The 26,298-nt window shown below is 37.4% G+C and overlaps 1 protein-coding gene across 2 annotated transcripts; it reads left to right on the plus strand.

Moving 5' to 3' along the window:
* Positions 1–771: 771 nt before the first annotated feature.
* LOC145479187 (uncharacterized) lies at positions 772–25,407 on the plus strand. Of its 2 annotated transcripts, none has more exons than XM_081457470.1 (18): positions 772–1,826; positions 3,437–3,482; positions 5,430–5,476; positions 6,386–6,533; positions 7,106–7,372; positions 8,020–8,216; positions 8,324–8,801; positions 9,771–9,932; positions 10,233–10,354; positions 11,061–11,124; positions 11,322–11,371; positions 13,026–13,072; positions 14,194–14,245; positions 14,695–14,758; positions 14,845–14,982; positions 15,785–15,810; positions 15,915–16,065; positions 22,275–25,407. In XM_081457470.1, exons 2-18 carry the CDS (start codon positions 3,440–3,442, stop codon positions 22,391–22,393), a joined length of 2,175 nt encoding a protein of 724 aa, XP_081313596.1. In that variant the 5' UTR covers positions 772–1,826; positions 3,437–3,439; the 3' UTR covers positions 22,394–25,407. The 2 variants fall into 2 exon arrangements, with proteins under 2 accessions (XP_081313596.1, XP_081313595.1); XM_081457469.1 differs by having other exon boundaries at positions 773–1,826; positions 15,782–15,810.
* The last annotated feature ends 891 nt before the right edge of the window (positions 25,408–26,298 follow it).

Here is a 26,298-nt window from a genome sequence, read left to right on the forward strand (position 1 = left end):
CATGTGTGCCCAAATATTATCATTGAATTTGGAAAAACAACTATACTGACTCCAACAAAGAATGGTTTGACATACATATATGGTATACATGCATTTGCTATGTAGCTGATTTCCCCCCCAACCCCCCCGCAACAGTGCATGCTCTGCACCTCAGTGGTTAGTTTAGTCCCATGGCATGTAACAATGAATCTGTTTCCTATCAAACTATTCAAACGTGATGACTGCTGCTCTGCTCTGCTCTAATTGTTTCCCTTGGGAGCAATGTTGTATCAACGTCAAATAGGTCAAACATCCCTTCCACTGGGCAAAAAAGTTGGGTGTAGAAAGGTGGTGGGTTTTAATGTAGGGTGGAACTTGCATCAATGGCCTTGTAAGGCCAATCATGTACATTTACCACTTGATATCATCAGAACTAAGTTGAATCTAGAGATCACAATTTGTTGTTTGAGCTGGGATTACTTGAGCCACACAGTGTTGTTGTTGTTGTGGTTGTTTTTTCATCTGTGTTGGTATATGGAAGGAGAAACAAGTTGACTGATTACCATGAGAAAGATTTAAGGTTATCCAGTCACTATTAACATTCTCATTGGATGATGACAACAACGCAAGAAAAGCTCCGACTAAAGCCTATTCAATTCAATTCAGTTTATTTACACGTAAGTTTTAGTTACGTAAAATTCATTGAATTAACTAAAAATATACAAAAATATCAGGAAAAAAAAGAAATAAAAAATTTACAATATTAAACTGGAGATAAAAGTATGAGATGTTAGAGGTGCTTTGTTCTCAGGTGGACCAATAGGAGTTGTGGGCTAGCCGGGGGGGATTTTTTTGTTCAAAATAATTAGGGAGGGGGCCAATACTAGCTCACGTTCAGACGTTTTCTATTTTCTTTCACATGGGAAAGGAAATGATCGACGTCTCGACACGCATGTTGCTAGTACACGTGACCCAAAAAAAACGCAAGATGCGTAGGAGGTTACGGTCTTGCGTGACCGACCCACTGGGGGAGTGTGACAGGGAACGAATCGCCTTCCATTTTCACTGGCTTACCAATTTCATCGAGCGTTTTATGTCATGGATCTCCAGTCATTTAAGTCATGAACAGTACAAACTGTGCTTCTATTTCCTGATTCTATTCCTCTGGTATGCTGCAGCATCAGTGCACGTTTTAGACTCTGGCTCTTCCGGGACGAGTCTCGGCAGAAATTCATACCAGTGACAAATATTATCCAGTTGACTCTGTTTCATTTGACAACAACAATTGTAGAAGATGCCAAATCCTCCCCAGCACTAGTTTTATTTGCATTTAATGTTATATTTATTTTTCTTTATTTCCTTAAGCTTAGGCGCTCACTATCGTGACTGTTCACGATATGCCTCCAAGAGAAGCGGTCATGGAATGTGTGGAATGTTTCGCAACATCTTTATACGTAGGATAAATGAAATACGATCAAAAGTTTCAGCAGCGTTGCAGCGGGTTTACGCACGCGTTAAGTCTATCATGCAACTCTGAATTACAACACTGTCAAACTGTTGGATTGCAGCGTCTCAAGACCTAAGGCGGACGTTGGCGGCAACTTCTCTTCTGAAGAAGCAATATACGTCAATGTTGTGAGTCACTTCGATCGCTTCAGCAATCGAGAATTCGTACGACTTCCGCCCATTCCATATTAGGAGTTCGGGTCAAGGAAGATGCTTTGGAAGTGATTTTCGTGCTTGCAGGATTGTGAAGGCCTTGGCTTGATTTTAATTCCTAGTGGGTAACCTTACTTGGACGTGCAACGCGAGAACCCCAAAGGACAGGATATATTTTGGATCGACAGGTCAGTAATGTACTTTCCTTGTCTGAGCGCACGAACTGAATCATGTCATGAACCATGATCAGACACCGACGGAATGTAGCGGAATGCGCAACACAGTTCACAGCTACAACACTGTTGTTGTTAAAACTCTTTCTTTCAGCATTCATTTTATGACTTTTTAACGGTCTCCGAGGAGAACCTTGAGTCTAAGTCGCTCTGTATCTGAATGATGTTCGTAATCGTAGGTCCCGCGGTTGATCGAGCGGCGCAGGAATCAACTTCTAGCGACCAGAAATTAATTAAACACTTCATTTCATATAAAAATACCATCCGATTGTTATTTCGGAGACCAATGTTGAGTAAATGGGTCAATAATGGTTCCTTTCCCTTAAATATACACCAGTTTTCATTTCTAATGTTTTGCAGCGCCCAAAATTCTTCGTCTAAAAAGCGCTATGGAAGAGCAGAAGAGAGCACTTATTTTTGTGTTCGTAAACAACTTTTTCACCCGGAAGTAAGCAACAAAAATATGGATTAAATGCCTGCACACAGCGCCAACATTCTTAGTAACGAAGAGTGATCATTGGGAAGATATATTTTGGGTTTAATTTGTTAAAAATTATAGCCATGTCAGCCGAGGATAGATTTACGAGGGCGAACTTTCGCAAAGTGATATACAGGGAAGGTGTTTGTTTGTGCGCTAATTGTTAAATGTGTTAATATGCTTGTTGGCGGTGAAATAACACGCGAGACGAACGGTAAAATACTGAGACCTTTACTCAAGTCCACATAACATGTAACGGACAAAATGACGACCCTTACACCAACATTTAAGTACAGTTGAACTCCGCTATTTCATACTCTGAGGGGAAACGAAAAGTAGGTCGAAATAGCAGGGTTCGAAATAACCGATAGGAAATTACTGAAGGGCAAATCCGAGGGAAATGATTTTGAGTTCGAAATAACGGGAAAGTCGAAATAACTGAGTTCGAACTGGCGGGGTCCAACTGATGTTAGAAGGTCTCTTGGGGAATGGACACAGGGTATTCAAATTATGCTTGACACCAGCTTATAATGACAGTGGGGAGGAGGGCGGGGGGGGGGGGGTGGGGAGCAAGAGGTGGGCATTTCGCTCAAAATCTCCACCCCTGGGACAACACGATTGATAATAAGTATTGTATCAAAATTCTCCACCCTTGGGCAAGGAAAACTCATGAATATGTATACATGCAGAGAATTGTTGACACAAAAAATATACAAAGCAAAATCTCTTTCCTTCAGTATGCACAAGTATAATTTGACTGAAAGTATGGATGGCCTGTATAAAAGGTGAATAAATAGCTTCAGTTTCCCATTCTTGACTACTTTCAGACATTATTTCCATCAGGTTACTCACTGCTCCAGGAAAGGGATTTGAAGGGGGGAAAGGTTCTTGACAGGGGACACTTGTTGAAAGAGGGGTAGAAGAAATCATGACAGCAAAACAAATGATGACCTTATTCATTCTTGTTCTGTCTGTGCTTGCAGTCTCTGTTTTAGTATGCAATATAAATTATGGCACATTTGTGATAAGTGCATAATTTAGGCATGTTTATTCTTGTGCTTATCTAATGTGAAACCTTATTTTCTAGGCAATGCATTCTCAAGAATTTGGGAATGATGAAGCCAAATCAAGTGGTAAGTTTTGAAAACAATCAAGGAAAATGATATAAAAACTGCTTGTCTCGAATTGTCAAAAACCCATTGAATCAGTACGTAATATTTTGTTATTAAAATGCTGGGAAAACAGACTTCCTGGTGACCAAAAAAATATATGTTAAGTTGGAATTAATTTTTTTTTTTTTTTTTTTAAATAAAGAACATTTTTTATTGTTATTACAACACAAAAATCTTACAATACTTACAATAGAAACATTGACTACAACACAAGTACTTACACCTTACACTAATTACAGTACATTTACTTACACACATGCAATTATTAATCGTCACTCTTTTTACAATCACTAAATTAAACAAATTAATTCTGATATCTAAACTTTATCTCACTACAGTATAACTTTTAAGATATTAACATATTTTTTACATTTTTTAGCAATTACAAACAAGACAAATTAAAGAAATTACAGTTGCAAGGAAAATTTCAGACATTTTGATATTTAAGAGGAGAGGCATTGTTTTCTTACTCAGGAGGAAATTTTTCTAGACTGTATCTATACCTGATTTTGTTAATGAAGTCCGGAAGGAGTAACACATCCTCATTTAATTTTCTAGTGATATATAACGACGCATGAACAAGAGAGTATAATTAAACAGCTTGTCAACAGTAGACTTTTTGTTGTGAGTACCAAATAAAAGTTCTACAGTAGTTGGATTGAAGTGAGTATTGTTGACATCATTAAACCAATTCAAACAGCTTTTAATGAAGTTTCCGGTGAATTGACATTCAAGAAAGGTGTGGTCAATAGAGTCTTGTTCTCCACAGTAGAGACAATCACTGTTAGTTCTGATCCCAAATCTAAGGAGTTCTTTCTTTGTTACAATAATTCTGTGAATAAATTTGAAATGGAATTCTTTTAATCTGTTTTCCTTACAAATTATTCAAATTGATTTGAAAATATTATTCCAGTCTTCCTCTTTTAAAGTTACCATGGAATCCCATCTTTTCGGACCAGTTTGTTGAGCAGTGTATGTCTTGTTAATAAGAAGCCAATAAAAGTCTTTTGATTTTGCGTTCAAGAGGTTAATTTCTACCCCATTTCCTAAAAGAAAGGACGATGGATCATTGAAATTGGTCAACACCGACAACTCCAAAGTTTGTGACTTCAGTAAAAGATATTTTGGGATAACGTCAATAACCTGGTAAAACTAGAAAAAGTTGGTTCTAGTTAATCGATATTTCACTTGAAAGTCACTAAAAGATAGGAAACGGCTATTATCATCTAAGAGATCCTGGATTTCGCATATGCCTTTGGAGAACCACTCCTTGTTAAAGAAAGGTTTGCCAAATTAGGATTTCTTTATTGTTGAAAAGAACGGTATCACAGGGGCTATCCTCGGAATAGAGATTTATAAGCTCGCTAAAGGCTTTTATGCATCTTTGTAAAAGTTTGGAAGATCATCTAAAAACCTGACACAATAATTGCAATTAAGGAGAAATCTTAGACCTCCTTGACTTCTTAAACAGTGATCCGGTACCGTCCTCCAGGTATGGAGCCCGCCCTTTAGAAGCCTTGGGATCCAAGCCAAACGTAATGATTTTATCATTGTTTCAAAATCCAACATACATAATCCACCTTTGTCGTGGTCTTGGTAAAGACCTGCACGTTCGATTTTGTCTGGTTTGTTTCTCCACAAAAATTTAAATAGCCGTCCCTTTACATTATTGATGACATCCTTTGGAATTAATATCAAATTATTTTCGGACTGGCTTCTCTCTTTAAATAATGTTGTAAAACTAGTGCGTAGCAGGATTTTTCATTTTAAGAGCGGGTTTTGTCAAAAAAAAAATGAGATGTGGGTTTTAGGTTATTTAGTCATTGAGTGTTATTACATGTACTGGTAATATTTTAATTTTATTCAACCCATTTTAGAATATTGTAATGTATGAACTAAAACTTTTAGATCCTTTGGCTGTTGTGGCAATAATTCCAGAAAAAGTCCCACACAATGTAAGTACATGTATAATGTATTTTTGTGTTAATTTTGAAAAGGTTTACAATAACCCAATTTTGACATATTAAAATTAAGCCTAAAACAATAGACCTCAGCATGAGGTTCCAGGGAATAAACCCCACAAACTCTGTAATTATTCCCCTGAGCCTCATGCTGAGGTCTATTGTTTTAGGCTGAATTTTAATGCATTGAAATCTGTCTATTGCAGAAAAGCAAAAAAGATTATTAATATGTTGTTATTTTAACTCACTTCAGTTTGCTGCAATGCAATAACTTAATCTTGAATTTGAATTTAGACTATCATTTTAATTTGTATGTTAGAATTACTGAAAAAGTAAAAGTGACAATCTAACAGTGTAAAGTACACTGTTTCAAGCTTACAAGCCCATTATTTCAATGGTTATTTATAACTCAAGTCTCACTTCAGTTAGTTGTGAAGTTCAAGGTGCTGTCCTAAAATGGTTAAAGCAGCTAGAAGCTAGAACAGGGCTGTTGTGAAAAAGAAAGTTGACAAGTTTTGTTACGTTTTAACTGAATGAACCTCACTCAGGCAAAATTAAGTCTGCTGATCACAACTGTTCATTGTGTTCTAGGAAATATCCATGCCTCCCCCACCACTTTACTGCATTGTTGGTTTGTAAAGCCAAATACTTTATTTTTGCACTTTTCCTTTTAAAATCTGCATTTTTAGACCCATGCTTCCTCAAGATTTCCAGTCCTTTCCATGGATCGAATGATTATTGGTTTTGCAAAGCGTTATTAGTTGACAAGAAATAAAACTATTAATTAGGAATGGTTTGATGTTTCAATGCCACACTGGACATCATTAGCACTGTCTACTGAGTGGAGATTTTTCTGTAATGACACATTTGAAGGTCTCAGATTTCTGTGAATCTTTTATTTAGGGAAGGGAGCAAATTGTGATTGCTTTTAACAAGCGAATACCTGTAAAAGGAAGAGGTCAATTTATGGTTGACTTTGTGGGAACAGCTGGTGCATTGCAAGTCCCTGCCAGGCAATTGAACAGTTCTACCTTACTTGTGGAGACTCCAGGCAAGTTTTTAAGTGGATTTTAAAATCAGCCAATGGCATAAAATTTTGCCTTAATAGTCAAGGGAAATCTTATTACTTTACCATAAGTATTGTTCTTGAAAGTATGTTTAATTATCTTTAGTGGTTTCGCAGTAATTTCCTTCATTTCGACATGCTCTAAATAAAATGTAATAGCCAAGCTCTTGCATGTAAACGAAAACAAAAGTGTAGCTAAATAGGGCCCTTTAACCTTGTTAACGTTTTGTAAATAAACCACTGTCAAAATCTCAGTTGTTACGAAAACACAATAGTAATAATTGAAGAATTTTGCACTAAAAGGGCGTATATCACCCAAAAAGCAATACGGTATATATACATGTACACCCTTTTTGCATGAAATCCTTCAATTATTGCCAATGGGAGCAGGATTGATGGGTAAAAATTGTTACAGATGGTGGGATTGACAAGCTCTCAACACAACTGTTTGGCAGGTCTTATTTTCCAGGTCATCTCTTATATATAAAAGTAATTTAAGTTTTTGGTATTAAAACAAACATAGGTTTTAACAAATTACTTTCTTTGCATTTCTTCAGAGTACCCTATAGCAAGTGTTGTGACAGCACATGTCTATCAAGGGATTCATCGCCGATTGTTAGGGCAGCATACGTTTGAGTTTCTTTCACGGAACGACGCATTTTACAGACTGCTGTATGGAGCGCTGGATCCTGTCAAGTTCATGTGTGAATCTCTAAACATTTCACCAGCTGAACTCCAAGGTTTAGATGTTGCTTTGGCAGAGACATTCAAAGCAAATGCTCCAGAAGGATTTAATTTGCTTGGCATTCATAAAGACGTAGCAGGTAAATTGGAACAACTGATGATCATTTTTATAGCAAGAGAATTTCTGCTTCTAATAGCAGAAATTAATGAAATGTGGAAGATGGTAGCAAAATCTATTTAGGTCCTAGACTGGGGTTAAGTCCAGCAATTAGCTCCTGTTTTCATAGTTTAAGTGGGAGGCACAGTGGCCTCATGGTTAGTGCACTCATCTCCAGATCAAGTGGTCTGGGCTTGAGCCCTGCCCGGGGACATTGCGTTGTGTTCTTGGGCAAGACTCTTTACTCTCACAGTGCCTCTCTCCACCCAGGTGTATAAGTGGGTACCAGCAAACTTAATGCTGGGGGTAACCCTGCAGTAGACTAGCATCCCATTAAAGGGAGGGGGGGGGAGGAGTAGAAATACTCCTAGTTGCTTTATGCTACAGAAACCGGGATAAGCTCTGGCCTGATGGGTCACTTGGCTCGTATGCAGACTTAACCTTTTCATAGTTTAAGAGTGAGTCTGCATTAGAGGCCACTCTCTCAGATTTGGATGGTACTCTCCACTGCTCAGGCACCCCCACACCTACACCTCCAAACATTTTTGTCAGGCTGAATGGCTTTTTTGCTTGGAAAGAAGTTCATAATCCCATGTCCCAAGCTTACTGTGAGCGTGTTCTTATTAACAGGTGATTCCACTGCCGAACATCCAACTTTGCTTCACTTTGCATCAGAGTTTGGATTAAGCAGGCTTATCAGCAACCTTTTCCTTTTTCCTGGAGCTCAAGAAGCTTGCAAAATTAGGAACTATCATCGTCAGTGCCCATATGAGATTGCAGAGGCTCATGGGTTCCGCGATTTGGCTAACACACTGTGCACTTTCCTTGTGAGTATTAGCTCGACTCTGAGGGCACAATGCCACTAATATGTACATGCAATAATTCCAATTTAATTATTTTGAAATATTCACCTGTTATATGAATTTATTCCAAGGACCAAGGAGATCCAGATCAGATTTACACTGACATGGAACATGGAGAGGGAGAGTATTACACCAGAATGCAAAAGGGTGATGGTTCCTATATTTATGTACCCATGGAGGAAGAAGGTCATGGGTTTTATGTAGAAATGAATGGAAAGAAATACATTAATCTTGACAAAGATGGAGAGGGAGAGGACGTTTACGTGAAAAAGCAAAGTGAGGATGGTTCTTACCATTATGTGCCCATGAAAGGCAACACAGGCGACTTTTGTAAGATATATGAAGAAACTACAGACAGAAGGCTATGTCCCCAAGTTCAAAACCAACCTGAATCTGATCAGTACACTTCAGTGGACTCTGAAATATACCAAAACTATGAAGCTGGAACTGCTTCTGATGGTCAGGAGGTTTATGAAGACATGGAGAGAAATCCTGAAGGGCAAGACAATCCAGAAGAATTGTATACATATATGGACATGGATTCAACAAGTAATTATATTATTGTTTTTGAACCTTTTCAGTCTTACTATTTGCGGCAAACTTAACTTAAATAGACTACCATTAAAGCTGTTAATTAGAACCGGTTCATGCTAAGTGTTTGTCTTTGAAATTATGAACATGAATTTAATGGCTATTTTATAATTATAGTAATTAGTGAGATGCATGGCCACCCAGAGCATCAAAAATAATTAACTGCATCCAGAAGTCCCGAGATCAGCTTACGATTTAGCAAAAAATCCTGACAATTTTGTCACTACAGGAAATTAAATTTCCACAACTTCTAGTTTACAGCTGCAGAGTTGCTTACTTTCAAATACCAATTTTGCACACATGCAGACTGTTTTCACATATATAATCAGTTAATACCATTTGGGCAAGCTGCAACAAGGATGCACCACTTAGGCTGAAATGCATTTTGATTAGCCCAGAAAAGCTTTTTCCACTAGCACAATTAATGAATTTAAAATTGAAATTGAAACAGTAAATTGATGTTGTAATAATTCTATTATTAATAGTTGTTTTGCAATTTAAGTTTTCTCAGATTTTATCCCCAGAAAATTCACCTGCCCATTGGGAAAGTCAGTTAGGGATAGAATACACTAGGTCTGGACTATCCAACATGACTTTCTTAGCACACTGATCATGCATGCCTATAGTAAATTTAAGCTTAGCTTATGGTAATGTATTAGGTAATCTTTTAGGAAAAAGCTACTTCACAGGAAGCCCACTATTAAAATAACATAAATATGCATTAATTAATAAACAACTATACAAAAGAAAATCAAACTAGTTAAAATGTTTGTATACATAAGATTAAAATGATTATTTACAATGAGAGATATGGAATTGTAACAATGTCAATAATAACAGGTAAATTCATAAATTAGTATTTTCCAGTGGCTTTACAGATTATTCATGAAGTCATTAATTTTATACATTTCCTTTGTTTCCAAACAGACCAAATGTCAAACCCGGAACATTTTGGTTATGTTAAACCAAGATCAAACTTGCCAGTCAATCCTGATCCAGCCTTTTACCGGTCTGCAAGTAATGCTGCTGCTGTGAGAGCCAAAGAAATTGAAAATGAGAGAAAAGTCCGGTCCTTACCACCGTCAAAAGGTGCTAGGCAGACATGGGCAATTTCTGCCTGTGCATTGATAATTTAACCTTAGAGAAGTTAACAGTTTGTTATTTAATTCTCAGCAGTAATGTCATGCGCCAGCTAGTACATGTAATTGAACCATATAGGAACTTAGCAGTTTTTGTCCAAATATCATTGATTAGAACTGATTTCCCATTTTATTGCCACAAAATATTGCCCATCTACAGATCGCAAGAAATTAAGTTGTCAAGAAAATTTCATCTTAAGAATAAAATTTAATAATAATAATAAGTTTTACAAATAGTAATTTTATTTAGGTGCAATGTCTTCTTTGGATTTATTACAAAGTACACTGCAGCAAAATGTAGCAGAAGGAAATCTCACAGAAGAAGAAGTAGCTGAATTAATGAAGAAAATGAGGATCTCAGGGGCTGTTACGGTAAAGAGTACAACTACCTAGAAGAAGAATAGACTGATTAATGCTTTTAATAATGAGTACTCAAAACCAATGTCTTTTGGAATTCTCAAATTAAAACTGATGAGCAAAAATTACTTATAATAGCTTTAAGAATTGAAAGTTCTGTAAAGTTTGTTATCACCCAAAAAGCACACATGCAGCCAAAAAAAATTATCACTTTTAGATTGTCTGGATAGAATATAGTATTCCTTGTTTATAAAGCATTCAGGGTACTTAAATTTTCAAAATTTAGGCTTTCCCTTCAGGTTTTGTTTTGTTTGCATTAAGGAAAATGTAACAATCTGTTACACCTCAGTGGGTTCTAGTTTGGCAATTGCTCAATTCCTCATTTCAGGTCAATTGAGGATTACAGTCTAAAAAATAAGCTAGATTTTAACCCAGGTAATCAGTTTATATGGCCACGAAGTAAACAGCATATTAAGAAATTATGCACAAAATGTATAATCGCAGCAGGTGAGATTGATTGGAGATTAATATATTAGTCTAAAGTGAAATTGACTTGAGTGATCTCTCCTCAATTCAAAAATATGTAGTTGGCTTAGGCCATATAGCCCAAGAGGATACACCCGATAGAGGTTACTGTACTTGAAACAGTGGTTTTCAATGTCACTAGATATCCAGATAAACCAATTAAGTGACATTTTTTCTATATTTTGTATCTTATTAGGGACCAAAAAGCTCCTCTCTCACTCCAAGACGAGGATCAACCAGCTCAAGAAGTTCCACTTCAAGTGAGTAGTTAAAGATTATTACTTAATCACAGTGCTTCAATAAAACAAAATGATGATGTAGTGTGAGTTTTAGAAAAATTCAGGTTAGGTGTCTACCATTATAATTAGTTCACGGTGAGCGGTACATGTATGCTGTTGGTAGCTCTCTATATAAGAGAACTATTACCTTCTCTCAAGGACACTGTTTTATGTTTCAGCTGCAAGCAGTAGTGGAAGCTATAGTAGTGGAATAAGCTCAGGACATGAGGTATATGAAGATGACTCTTGTAAACTACCCTTTCACGTGGCTACTGCATGTATATGTTATACATGTAGGTCAAAATTAAATTCAGTTTAGAATGATTTCAACCTAGTTTGATTCTCAGTTTCCTTTCTTTTCTAACCCTAATTATTCATGATCCATGAATATTAATTATTTTAGGGTTAAGAGACAAAGGAATTTCATTTTAACCTGAATTTCATTTTGAAACATATATATATATTTATATGTGGCTCATAGTAGTAGTATCGGTTCGTATGTAGTATCGTTAAGTACACTGATAGAAATTACGACCATGATTTGTGTCCAGATTTAAAAGCTTCCTCAGAAAGGATCCTATTGTCCCCCCTACAGGGATGGACCCCTACATTATACAAGTACATAATTATTCATCGGCCTGTGCTGTCCCCTGGGTCCCCCCACTTTAAAATTTGTTCATACGGGCCTGAATATATTAAAATAAATATTAAAATTAATTATTTAGAGCTAGTGCAAGGCTAAAAATTGTTGTTGTTAATTGTTTCTTCTAAAGATAGTTCTCAAATATGGCTGTAGTGATATACTTATTAGTTGAAGACATTCATTAAATTTTAGGGTCTTGAAGTTATAGAATTAATTAACCATACACCAAATGCAAATATGGTGGACTGCTCGGTTGGCGCCTGGGACAAGTCGCATGCAAGAGAGGCTAGTCAGGCTTTGATGTTCTGTTTTGACAATGCTTCCCCACAAAAGTGTCGCTTCGTCGTCGATCTGGTCTGTTTTTGTTTCGCACTCCCTATAAGTAGTTGTGTTTCTGAATGCCACCAGAAGGAATTGAAACCTTCCACAGCAGGGAAAGTGTTTTTTTTTTTTCCCGTTTCTGCAGTCGTCTCTCAGGGAAAACAGACGAAGGTAAAGTAGTTCACGATCACTGAACGAACTGTTAAAGTTTGTTCGTTCAGGCTGGAAGATCTTAGAAAATGTGTAAGCAACCGCATTTAGCTCCAAGTCGTTCTCATTTGGCTCAAAGCATTCACTGGATACAATGATGGGGGCAGTTGAAGTTCATTCACTTGGTGATTACAGCATAGTATTTGTTTCGTGCGATTTCGTGCGAGTGGACACAAAGTCAACTTCTTCCTTTGAGACAAAGGATGTTTTTCAAGAGGAGCTTTTCTTTACTTTGGGGAAGGTACTGGCCGTGTAAATCATGTTGGAACACCACCAGACACTACATAAGCTTGTCATTTAAACAATTTTTCCAAGATCTTCTAATGTGAAGTGTAGCGAACAAACTTTAGTTCCTGTGGCGATCATGAACTCCTTTCCTTCATCTCAACGAATTGCATTGATCCACTATTTTCCCTGAGCTTAAGAGGCGAACAGTGAAAATTTATATCCCTTCTCGTGGTGTTCAGAAACACAGCAGCTTGTAGCCACAACTAAATAAAACAGACCAGGTCGACGACGAAGCAAAACTTTCCTGGGGAAGCATTGTCAAAACAAAACATCAAAGCCTGACTAGCCTCGCTTTCATGCGACTTGTCCCTGGTGCCGACCGAGTGGTCTGCCATATTTGCATTCGGTGTATATAATTTGTTATTTAAAGCTTTTGTCAAAGTTAAATCTGTATAACTTATGTAGACTTTTTTCCTCTTAGTTCACCCAACATCCAGAACCTGATGGATACTACAAGGAAGATGAAGAGTAAGTACAGAGACTTTCATCTTTTTGACACCAGAGGAAGGATTATTGGAGTCCCTGGATAATACTTTTAATTAGTGTTTACAAATCATGTGTACTAAAGACATCCACAGTCAAGTGTTGATCGATACCTGTGATCAACACTCTATCAACATCTTGATTGACATCTCTATCGATACTTGATTTGTATTCGATCAATATTCGATTGAGACTCCATCAACACTCGATCAACATCTCAATCGAGACTCAATCATGACTCAATCGACAGTTGGTCGATAGCTGGCTAAGTGTCAACTAACTCTAATGTATTGATCAACATTCTATGGCTAAGGTTTTCATTAAAGGCCTGGCACCAGGCAAATTGACTGGCTGTGAGGACGATTTTGCCTGCCAGATTTAATTTGTCCATCAACAGGAAAGTTTTTCTTATGAGAATTTTGGTTCAAAAAGTTTTGCCCGCTTGTGAACACCAGTTGCGCTCCGGTTGAAAATGTAAATAAAAGCCCTGTCTATGGTGTGTCTGAAAAATTAAGTTAAGGCTCAGTGAGCTGTTGACTGAGATGTCGATCGACTCTGACCTAATGTTTAGTACACTTTACTCTGTATCAAGCAGTCTGGGTTTGAACCTGGGCCAAGGTCACTGCACATGTTTATACTTGAAGACAGTATTCTCACTATTGTACTACTGCATCTGCCATCAAGGTGTACAAATGGGTACTGGAAAATGTTGTGAGCCGAGGTAACGGTGATGGACTAGAATCCCATCCAAGGGGGAGTGGAATACTCCTAGTCACTTCATGCTATGGAAATTAAACAAGAGACAAGCCCTGGCCTGATACATTGTAGGCCATTTGGTTCAAACACAGACTTTGCTCTTACCATTGAAATGTCAAGAGGGCTAGATCACAGATATTAGCCAAGTTCTTTTTCCCCTGTTTGTGGACCAGGATTGAGTCAAAGCCTATAAACCCAAACTAAAAGAACGAGGCCATTTTAAGGATTTGGTTCATCTTGCTCACTTACAGAGTTAGTGATACAATAAATATTGTTTAATATATACAATACTTACTAGATAGAAATCAGTAGGATTTACATTTGTTGACCTCTTCCCATATGTTTTCCAGAATACATGGCAATCTTCAAGATCTCTTTCCACAATTGAAACAGTCAGGAAAGGTAAGGACAAACTTAAGTAGATTGTTTTTAATTGCTTCAAGTCATTGGATTGTCTCTCAACAAATTAACTGACACTATTTTGTTTAAATTATAAATTGGCTTCTTTCAATTATTTTTTAGCCATCATAATGGATTGTCACATGCTATTCATTTATAACAATATCCAGTTCAGAATGAAGTAATCATCAGTGGGAAAAGCATTTGCATGATCAGTGCCCAACAAGTTGAGATTAATGGAGAGTACTGTTATAAACTTTAAAACCCTGATAAGACTTTAAAGAAATGGTTTTCTTGCTTGCTTTCCTGCTTGCTTACTAAAGCACTGGCTCAAGTGTCCATGAACTCCTAATAAAACTTTCTCAGTGGTACAAGTAGCTCCTAACTGTACATGTTGTAATTAGTTGTTTCTCATTTCTTGGTTATACATGCAATTCATGTTCTAATTTCAGATTTGCAATGATATTCCCCCTCCTGTCCCTCGACCAGACTATGATAAAGAGGAGAAGACCGCAAGTATGTGTCATATTTTTCTCTGTTTTTTCCCGTTTCATTATATTAAATAATTTATATGTAATTTTGCCTTTTGTTAACCCCCTCAGGAAGCTATGGTAAAAGAAAGGATCATTCAAGGTCTAGAACAACACCTGTTAACAGGGAAGATATACAGGCTGGATCATCTAGTACTTCCACTCCACCACAAACATTTGCTCGACGAAGAAGTGAACCCCCTCCTACAGGTACTTTAAGCTTGCATGGTTATTATATCTGAGATAATAGACTAAAAAAAAAAGTGATTTGTGAGAGAATAGTGCTGACAGGTTATACTAGTTTTGTGTAACTATTTATCATGAAGATGATCACAATTAATTTAATACCATTAGTTTAGTATCAACTGATCAAAGTAAAAGTGCTGTAAACTATAGGGCACCTTGAAGAATCACCTTTAAGATTACATTTATTTAATCTTTGTTTGCTATTAACATACAGTGTTCCCGGGCAAGATACTTTACTTGCTCACTGCCCCTTTTTCTAGCAAGGAGTATGAACAGGCACCAGTGAACTTTAAGGGTTACCTGGCTGACTAAATGACAATATGCTGGTAATAACCTGAAATGGAAAAGTATCCATCCAGGAAAAGTAAAACAAACATACTCTGCTCATCATCCAGTGATGGCAAAACAAAGATGGTGGACCGCAAAATGACTTATTTTAATGTGCCTAGTTTGTTATGGGTATTGGGTTTCCTGTGGAAATTTACAGACCTACTCATTTCACACGATAGTCTGTCATTTTGATATGAGGGGAATTGGTTTCTGTGAAAGTCTATGGACTTACTCACTTGCAACACCATGATATAGTGGCTATGCCTTCCCAGAAGGCAGTAGCCACAAAAATATTCCTTGTTGCTTGGTGCTCCAGATACTGAGGGATAGTCAGCCATGTGTGACGTAACTCTCCCAACGCAAGTTTTGCAATGTTTCTGTCTTCTCAAATATCTTTTTCTTTGTAAATTAATTTACAGCTTTTTTCCTTTAGCAGGTTCAGGTTTAGACGTCCAGTCAAAGGTAATTTATCGTGTTACTAGTGAGTGTGTTTTTGCTGTTTTCATTTTATTTTTTGTCACTATCAAGTGTGTATCATAATAACATGCACTGACTTTCATCACTAGCTATTGCCGAAGACATATCTACCACAACCTTCAGAGAGACCCCCTGCCCCTATCCCAGAAAGTGAATCCTCACGACCTCCAAAGAGTCCCCCTGCACCTGCACCTGTTCCACGCAGTAAAATGCCACCAATGGGAATACCAGTCTTTCCAGGTTTGTTTGCTTATTCAGTATAACTAAATGTCTCATTGACTTATTGTTATTATAATCGTTAATGAGACAACATTCAAGTGTTGTATTGTAACTGAATTTTCTTAAAGTGCACCTAACACCAAAAATTTTTTTCGCTAAAATAATAAAGCTTATTTTGTGGAGTTATTTGCTGCAAAAATTTTGCGATTTGGTTAAATCCTTGAGTTTCTGTGCTCCTTCCTAACCGAGTTTCGAATGGTTCGCAACCACGCATGGGGAATCTGGGGAGAGTTAAAGCTGTGACATCAAATCCAGAACGAATGCTTCAGCTGTCCCAGTCAGGTCTTTTACTTTGTTCGAGTGTAGAAGCCTTTTTGCAGCACAAGTTCTTTCACTGGGACTCTGCAGTCGACCAATTTCTGTTTTTACTAACAATGTCTTCTAGTTCGTCTGATTCTGAAATGAGCTTTGACTCAGAAAACTCTGAAATTTATTATATCGCTGAAGAGAATGACTGCTCACGCTTATCAACATCGCAAACTGAATAGTCAAACAGTGACAACCGAGCTGATTTGTATGCTGACTACTCTCTGGCCAATGGAGAATGGATAGCCAAATATCAGGAGGTGGATGCTTACAAAGAACTCGAACGAGCTCTAATGGACAGACTCGAAGGCAATGATATGTAGAAGTCAAAGAGTGATACTAGTAAGACTGGAGCGCGTGGCGCATCTTTACTATCTTCGCGCCTTCTTCGATCTCGCACTAATATACTTTCGTAATAACAGTCAAGTCCGTTCACTTTCTCAAATTATTTTAACTTCACGCGTTCAATGTAGATCAAAATGATTATCCCATGACAGTGTTTGTGTTCTTTACGTGCAAGTGTAGAAATTGTAGCATCGCTTCCCTTTAAAACATCAACGAATGTTATTGCTGTTAAGTGAGTTAGAAGGTTGTCAAGACTCAAAGAAGAGTGATCTTGCTCTTGAAGATATTGGCGCTGATGTTATCTTAAAGTGTGTTATTGAATGTCCAGGAATTAAACCTGTATTCCTTCAGAAATGGAGTTTAAGATTAGCAGCGGGCAAATACAAAACTAAAGAGAAGCAAACCTACCATCAAACTGGCAGCAAAGAAAGGTAATTCAGGCATGCACATGGCTGTATAAAATAAAAATTTTTTCTGAATCCCTCTTTACATGCATGCACACAACATTTTATTTAACAGTGATTCTTCCAATTTACAAGTATAGTTGTGAAACAATCAGTTACATGTATAAACAAATCATTGTAAAGTTCCTGAGTAAGAAGGGGGTAGCTAGGGGGTTGGTTATGTTATTACAATCTTTGGTTGGTCAAGTGTGAGTTACGATTAGTGTACACCTGTTTAGTCCTGTATCACTGTTACAAACATGCTTTAGTGATCCTCGAACAATACTGTTACTTTTTGTGATTTCTTCATTGAGCTTTGTTTTTAGGTATCCTGTCCTATCCCCCCCCCCCCCCCCTCACCCTAAGATGCCCACCGCTAGAGAACTTTTTTCCATTAATCTTTTTTAGTTACGAAGTGTTTCATACTGAGAGTTCTCAAGGCTGGTGTATGGGATGTTGGGGAACAAGAGGATTCCTTTATGTAGCAATAATATTATTAGAAAAGAATTTTCAGTTGAAAAGGATGAAAGCTATGAATGATTTGACCTTAAGGAGGAATTCGAACAAAACTAGAGTGTGCTTGATATTTACTCTACTTATTTTGACAAACTGCAACACAAACTGTTCTACAACTGTACAATACTGCAAAAATATGGCATTTGTTCAAAAACATATCAGTCTTATTCACCTGGAGACCCACAGCTTACTGAACTATTGATTCATAGACATAGACAGTTTGTTTCACTCGCACAACACACTAATAAAAAAAGGCCCATGAAACATCAAAAGGACCCCTTTTTCTTTACTTGTTCTTAGAATGTGAATTATTATAATCCTGTTTTACAAACTGGAAGCAGCTGCCTTTCTTTTTTTTATTGTCAAGTGGAAAATTTAATGTTTGTGTCCCTTCACTGACCATTTACATGTCACAATCAACCTGGACAACAAAATTATGTTGTTTATTTATTTATTTATTTATTTATTTATTTATATATTTATTTATTTATTTATATATTTATTTATTTATTTTTGATTCTGTATTCTTTAATCTATTTCCTGGCAAACAATGACAAGCTAATAATAATATGGCTCTGTCTCACAAGGACTGGAAACTACAAGAAGAAGAACAACAACAACAATATCAGTTTAATGATGGCTTTTCTACAGTACAGCAAGTTGCAGACGCATTGTTACGGACACAACGATGTCCCTGTAAAAAATAATATTTATCAGAAACATTTTTTGTGTCGCAACAATGTTTCCCATGCTGGGCAAAGAGGGAAATATTTGTGTCTTCAGCAATGTTTCTGGAACAACGTGTCCTCATTTGCAAGAGCATTTGGTCAGCAGAGATGCAATCTCATGAGCATGCGTTACCACGGTATCAATAATTAAAACTTCCTATAAATACAATTCAAGTCCACAAGCCTCATGCCAGGGCTCGAAATTGCGACTCACTGGTCGCCAATGCAACCAAAAATTGAGCACTGACAACTAAATTTTCAGAACTGGTCGCCAGCTGGCGACTCGCGTTTTGTCCAATAACTAAAGCAAACCACGACACAACTTTTGTTTTTAAATCTTTATATTAGGAAATCAATCGGATATGGTAGCTAGTATACAACTCACCTTTCCATCCCCAGTAAAATAATGTCTGAATATTACAAGATAATCAAAAAAATTGAACATATTTCGACACGTCGATACTGCGTTCACGGCGTGCCATATTGTTTCAACGGCTTCTTCCGAAACTGGGATAGCAGGCACACTTCAACACCATGTACTTTTCATTTGCTGCAAAAATGGCGGCAGATACCAATCAGCTGAAGGAATTACGTGAGTTTTTACGAGCAGGGAATGAAGATTCAGCCAAAAGGTTAATCCAAACTTTGAATCCTTCCTCAGTTGTTGAATAAAATACACATATACGCAAAGACCCGTGTTTGTCTCACAATGAAAACCATGGACTTAGAACGTTTTATGCTTCGCTTCATTTAAAATGACTATGGAGACAACCATCACCTTCGGACCAGAGACATATCACTTGAGAACAATGGTAGCTTTATAACTAATTGTTACTCGTGTTGTTTCTAATTGTTTTCGCTCTTCAATTGTGACTTTTCGTGCATGCAAAGTAACGTATAAAATCGTGTTCTTGTGTGAGTTATATTTAAAATAAGTTGGCGACCAAAATTTTTCCGTTACTCACCAGCTAGCTCCCGAAAGAAAAAGTTAATTTCAAGCCCTGCATGCAGAAACAGACACATACACAGACAGCTTGAAATTGTTCTGGTCTTGGCCAAAGTATTTTCTCTGTACATTGATAATACCCACATGTAAAAAGGGTTCTGAACATATAAACTAATTCTAAGCCATTCCCTGCTTGAATGCTCCATGGCCGCATTTGTTGAACGGAGGGTCTTCCAAACTAGTGTGCTTGTTCACATGACTTTGAAAGGATTTGAAACTTGCCCAAAATACCCTCACAGATTTCTTTTTCAAAGTATTGAACAAGGAAGGAAACTAACATATCAGGGCAGGGAACATTTGCTTAGAAAAAAATATCTAACCATTCTCCTGTATCTGTCAGCTGTGCTGACTGACTGCTGCTGTTTTTCAGATCAGATGCAACAACTGCTACATGAATCGATGGAAAAGCGGTTATTCCAAATTTGTCTCGCCTAAGCTATAGAATCAGCAAAATCCCCTCCTCTCCCTGAAAATCCAGGCGTCGAGCAAAATCATCTTGTTTGAAATGCTTAGAACAGATCACCAAACTCAGACGGCTCTCACTTTGCACGTTTCGCTTTCACAAAATCGACCCATCACTTTGTATGTTTCTTCTCTTCAGGACGATCATCTCTCCATAAAACGGTATGGCATGAAGCGCAGTACCTCCTGTATGTTTGCTGTGTTGCTACATCCCACTACAACGCACCTGGCTAACGTTTTTTTTGAACTACTTTCTCAGCCTTTCCCCACAGAAACAAGTAAATATGCGAATTTACAGAATCACCATGTTCTGGATTTGACGTCACATCCGGTCCTTGACCCATGCCCCATTAAAGTCGATCGTGAACCAAAATGGCGGCCTTTTGACGTACTTTGATGAGCCACAGAAAATCAAAGATTTAACCAAATCGAAAAATTTTTGTGGCAAATTACTCCACTAAATAAGCTTTATTATTTTAGCGGAAAAAAAATTTGCGGGTTAGGTTCACTTTAATATGAGTTGTTGGACTGGAGGAAGGGATGAAGACATGGCAGCAAGAAGAAAGAAAGCGCAGCAAGCTTTTGCCATGCTTACACCAGTCTGGAGAAGCAAAGACCTGCGCACAGCTACCAAAATTAGAATTTTCAACACCAATGTTAAGGCAGTTTTACTGTACGGTTCAGAGACATGGCGAGTGACGACAGCTTCTACAAAGCAAGTACAAACATTCATCAGCAAATGTCTGAGGAGAATTCTGAGAGTATATTGGCCTGAGTTGATTTCTAACAAAGATTTATGGATAAGAACTGGACAAGAGCCTATTGTTACCACCATAAAGAGGAGACGCTGGAAATGGATTGGTCATACACTAAGGAAGGGTGAGAGAAACATAGCACGCCATGCGATGGATTGGAATCCGCAAGAACACGGAAACATGGCAGGCCCAGAATTACATAGCGCAGAAGCATACAGAAGGACCTGAAGGAGATCAACATGACCTGGTGCGAAGCCAAAAGAGCGGCTCAGGACCGACAAAAATGGAAAGCAATTGTGGACGTCCTATGTCCCCCATGAGACAAAGAGGACTAGATGATGATGATGATGACGTGACTGGGGTTATAAATTGTTGTCATTTTGACCCTTTTGTAGTAAATTCTGTTTGATTTGACCAATCAAACACCAGGTATACATAGCTGGAGTTAATGTCAGAAATGCTGAGCTTCCTGAAAGCACAGTTACCCCTCCCCCAATGCCTCCTAGTCTCAAATATCCCAATCCCTCTCCACCACCACTTAAAGGAGAAGGTCACTCCAAAAAACGTATATTTTTGTCAACATTAATAAAAACCTCGCACTACATTTAGCCACTCACCGTAGTTTCGGCCTCTAATGTGTATGCAGGTTTTCCTTATCAAATTCATTTCCAAAGAAGCCCAAAATATGTATTCCATATCATTGCCACCATTTTGAACAGTACTCAGCAGCCAGGCAGTGTTTTTGTGACATCATTCCATCCAAGAGATTTTGTCCAATTGGCTTCCGACAAGCCTTTTAAGTACCACTTTGGGTTATGGCCACTCTCGAGCCATATTCGTTTAAGCTAAACATGCTCCAAACTCCGAAAATGATAGTAGTGAAGTTAATGAAGTGGATAATTGCTCGGGAAAAATACATTTTGCTTTGCTTCTTGCCAATTTCAAGTCGGACAGAATGATGTCACACGAACACGGCCTGGCTGCCAAGCACAGTTTCAAAATGGCGGCCTCCGAAGTCGCTTCTTTCAAGATGAATTTCTTCAGGAAAGCTGGCACTTCAGAGGCTGAAACTTTGGTGAGTGGAAAAGCTGAATGTTCACTTGCTATAGGTGAAGACAAAAAAGTAAGCTTTTTGGGACAGTTGAGGAACTGGTAGAATCAAACACAATGAATGTTAACAAGAAGATGTCAAACAGGAAGACCAAACCTTCCTCAGTGGCAACAGCATGCATCAAAGCAGGCTAAACTTGTGAATACAAATTATGAAAGTTTAAAAAAATGTTTGTAAGGGAGGCCAATCCTATCTCAGTGGTAATAGGATGCTGCCCCTTTCCACCTTCACAAACAAAATTAATGTATCAAAGCAGGCCAAACTGGTAAAATTAAACTCAATGAAAGTGTACAAAAAGATGTCAAAAAGGAAGGACAAAACTTTGCTTAATGGTTGTATGTTGCATTAGTGTAATTCAAGTTGTTACAATTACTTTTGTTCCATGGCATTCAATTTTCTGTTTTTGTGGTTACTAGTGGCGCTGTAAGATTATTTTAATTGCCTTTAATTACCTTTGTGACAAGTAACTGTTTTGTGTTAATTTCTGTTTCTTCACAGAGGGACCAGCTCCTCCAACCCCTCAAAGAGTACTACCTCCTTCAACTCTTCAAAGAGACCAACCTCCTCCAACCCCGCAAAGGATACCAAGGGCTGCACCTCGTGGCACCTCAAAATGAACATCAAGTCTACTTTTGTTGAAAGCATCTTCAGTGATTATATTTAGGTGCACCTCATGTGTAAATTGTGTAGCACATGTTAAAGTTTCTACATGCTGTTGTAAGTCAAGAAAACATTTTATAAAAATACTGTAGTTGTAGTCAGGCATAGTAATAAAATCTTAAAAGTTGTTGTCACTGACTTAAAAATCTTAAAATAGACGTTTCGGCTAAAATACTATAACCTTCTTCAGTGATGAGATGAATGTTAACGGCGTCTAATGTAAATGAGATGTTTATAAGAATGTGAGGAACTCCTAGGGATTAATTTAGCATTTAGTAAATGTCTGGAATATGCGCATGGTCGTTAATTGAGTTCGGTTCACGAATGGAATGCCACGCTTCCAAGAACAATCTACACAACCACAAGGGACAGCGGTCTATGACCTTGACGTTATTAAAATCAAATTCGTGGTTGTTTTTCATACAGTTCTGTTCCAGTGTTCTTGGAAGCGTGGCATTCCATTCTCGAACCAAACTCAATTAATGACCACGCACATATTCCAGACATTTACAAAATGCTAAATTAATCCCTAGCAAGTTCCTCACATTCTTATAAACATCTCATTTACATTAGACGCTGTTAACATTCATTTCATCACTGAAGAAGGTTGTAGTATTTTAGCCAAAACGTCTATTTTAAGATTTTTAAGTCAGTGACAACAACTTTTAAGATTTTAAAACATTTTATGTTGGTCTAATGTGTAGCTATAACTATTTTTTTGTTGTCTCCATTGTAAAGTATCTATAATTGAAAAATGACTGTTTGTCTAGTAGCATACATATATATATATATATCACAATTTGGCTGAAATAGGTCAAGCAGTTTAAATATTGTTCTTGCCTATTGCATAGCAAATCTGTGGCCCTGTTGGCATGCTTATTTCAGTGAGAATTGATGGTAGTATATGAAAGTTAGAATATTTAAATAACTATCAAGTTAAAGACATGTATCATATGATTTAATTGATCAGGGTTGATATTTTTCAAAGTTTTAATACAACTAGATTTAGGATTTGTTTGTTTTTTAGAGTATTGTATGTCACTCTTTGATTTTCTGTCACAATAGTAAGGCTTAGTAAGACTGGTAGGTTTACTTTTGAATGTAACTTCTGAGGGTTTTACATGTACTTCTGTACTAGAAATTTAGAATTATTACTTTTGCCAAGAATAAAATAGAAATATTAGGTATTATAACATAGATAGGGCCTTGCGTGCACTCTGATTGGTCAAAAACCCATGTTTTATCAGAGTATGAAACATAGAAAAAGCATGTTTTATTGTTTTGTGCCACATTACCTCTATATCATACACCAACTGAAGAAGCCTGACCCGTGTATTACACTGTAATAAAACACTCCAGACATTTGAGAACACTCGAGAAATGTAGAAAACACTCGCCTGCGGCTCTTGTTTTCTACATTTCCCTGGTGTTCGCAAATGCCCGTCGTGTTTTATCACAGTGTAATACACAGCTTAGGCTTCTTATTTGTTAAACAAAAATATATGGATCATAGAAAATAAGGAAACGAATCGGTTAGAAAATTTCAACACTTATCAATTCATACATTTTTTTGGAAATTGTACGCATCATTTTCTCACAAAGCTTGTGTTTTTGCCAGTTCCTTTCATTTTAACACAAACATGGGCAACATTTTGACAGGGCAACAACTACTGGAGAGGTTGTAAGAATTTTATGGTTATTTACTATTAAGACCAGTAAGAACCAGTTCTCTTAAACTGGCCACCCCTTTGCTATAAATGGTAAGCACCCTTTTAATATTTGCTCCCTATGTTAGTATCACACGTTAAATTGGCAGTTATATCTCCACCCAAACCCCAGTCCCACCTCACCCCACTCTCCAATAACAGTGCACACAAGGCCAGCCCTTTCCTTACGTATTACTACTTTTCACTTAGGACCTCTCTTTAGTAGACTTATTCTTTATAAAAATGTGTCAGAAAATAATTTTTGTTGGATACATAAAGAAGGAAGCATAGATAAAGTGATGAGGTGCAAAGGCCCTCTTGTGGTTCAAAATGAACTATTTGGGGATTTTTTTAGGGTAGAAATGGTGGACCTTTTTTGGATAGTGCGATTTCTGCAGGACTTTGTTTAGGATTGGTATTAAGTCACTCACAATGTCAAAAGTAATAGAAAAGGATAAGGGTTTAATGGACCTCAGGGCAGATCCTCCCAGTGTAAAACTCTGTTGGTTATCCACCCCAACCCCCCAACCTGGTTACCATTGTATAAAAAATTATCATTTTCTCTTTTTGATGCCTCTGAAAGATGTTTAGATATATCACAGCATAGATAATACAGGGAAATGGTTATGAAGCCTGGTGAAGTTCTTTCTTGTATTTTTTGTTGACTATTTTGGGAGTTGACCTTGCACAAAACCTGGCAAAATACAAAAGGAGGTTATGTGTGCTCATACAACTAACCAATAAAGGCATTATGATTATGTAATTCATGCATAGTCAATAACCATAAAAAAAAGAGATGTGCTGGGTCAAGGACCTTCCAACATAAATCTTAGCCTGTTTGTTGGCTTCTTTGATGTTTACCAGGCTTCTTAACCGTTCCCTCTATTAACTATGATCACAGTACTGTACTATTAAAGTAAAGTATAAGATTAACTTATTTAGAGAAATTCTGCATTGTTTGCAGAGATAGTTTTATAATCCAAGATTATTTTTACTATATTTTTTATCGTAGATAATTTTTCTTTAATTTTCTATATTCTTACTTCGATTAATTAAGTTCATATCGTTAGAGCACATAAGCTTAGGTTTCTAACCTCATGTTTATGAGTCTTGTAGAGTTGTTAAGCTAATTTAAATTAAGGTTAATTTATATGCTTAATTTATGCTACAAAATCATACCAGTCGTTTTAGTTTACATCACCAAGTGTAATGTACTCCGTACTGTGCGTGAAAATAGAGTGAATTAAAGTGTTTTGATAAGTTTGGCTGTTGTTTTATCAGAGTTTTGCAATTCTCTTTATGGACTGGTAAGTTCGGGAACTCTTACTACTACTCTTGTTAAGACAATGTCCATGCCCATTTTGTATTGGAGAATGTTTTCTTGGATTTTAATCCGGCTCATCAAGAAATGACGTGGTATCTTCCCCCTCTTCTCCAACTCAATGCAAGTCAGCCATTTTGTTTGTGTCAGCGCTTATCCTCAAGGACCTCATTGCGTATGCGCGAGCGTTCTCATTTTCCCGCGTTATTTGGCGCCCTTTCGTGCAGTGTTCCAAAGTGTGAGACTCGCGCAAACGAAGAACTCGTGTAAGCTTGATGGGAATCTTAGCTAAAAAAAACACTTTTGTTCCAGATCAAAAAGCTGGTGTTTGTGTGAAATTGTTTCAGTGATTTGAAGTCATTAATTCTTTGCCTGTTTTGAATTCTCTGCGTTTACTTTCAGGTATTTTAGGATTTCAAATTTCCCGCGCGCCGTCATGTTTATTTTTGCAAAGCTTGGTGGACAATTGTGACGTTTTTGCGTGGTGCTTCTAATCGTTCGTAATTCACATTTCAGATGGATATGTTCAGTTCCAGCGAGAAATCTTCTGTAGATCAGACTCCATATTGAGATCTCTGACCGCGCAATGACGTCATAAATTACCATAAAGTAAACGTGGTGACGCCCAGCGGTCTTAAGGTCATTCCCCAGTATTGCATTGCGCATCCCTACTGCGCATATTTTCACGCGTGATTAGCGCGCGCGCATTAAAAAATGGCGGCTTTTTCTTTGCGGCTGGACCTCGCCATAGAGGTAAATAGTCATTTTCTCGAAAACGAGTACGGTGACCTATCTTTTTTTTCTGTTGTGTTCAATTGAGTAATAAATTTCTCTA

Source organism: Orbicella franksi, chromosome 2 (genome assembly GCF_964199315.1).
Source record: "Orbicella franksi chromosome 2, jaOrbFran1.1, whole genome shotgun sequence".
NCBI lineage: Eukaryota > Metazoa > Cnidaria > Anthozoa > Scleractinia > Merulinidae > Orbicella > Orbicella franksi.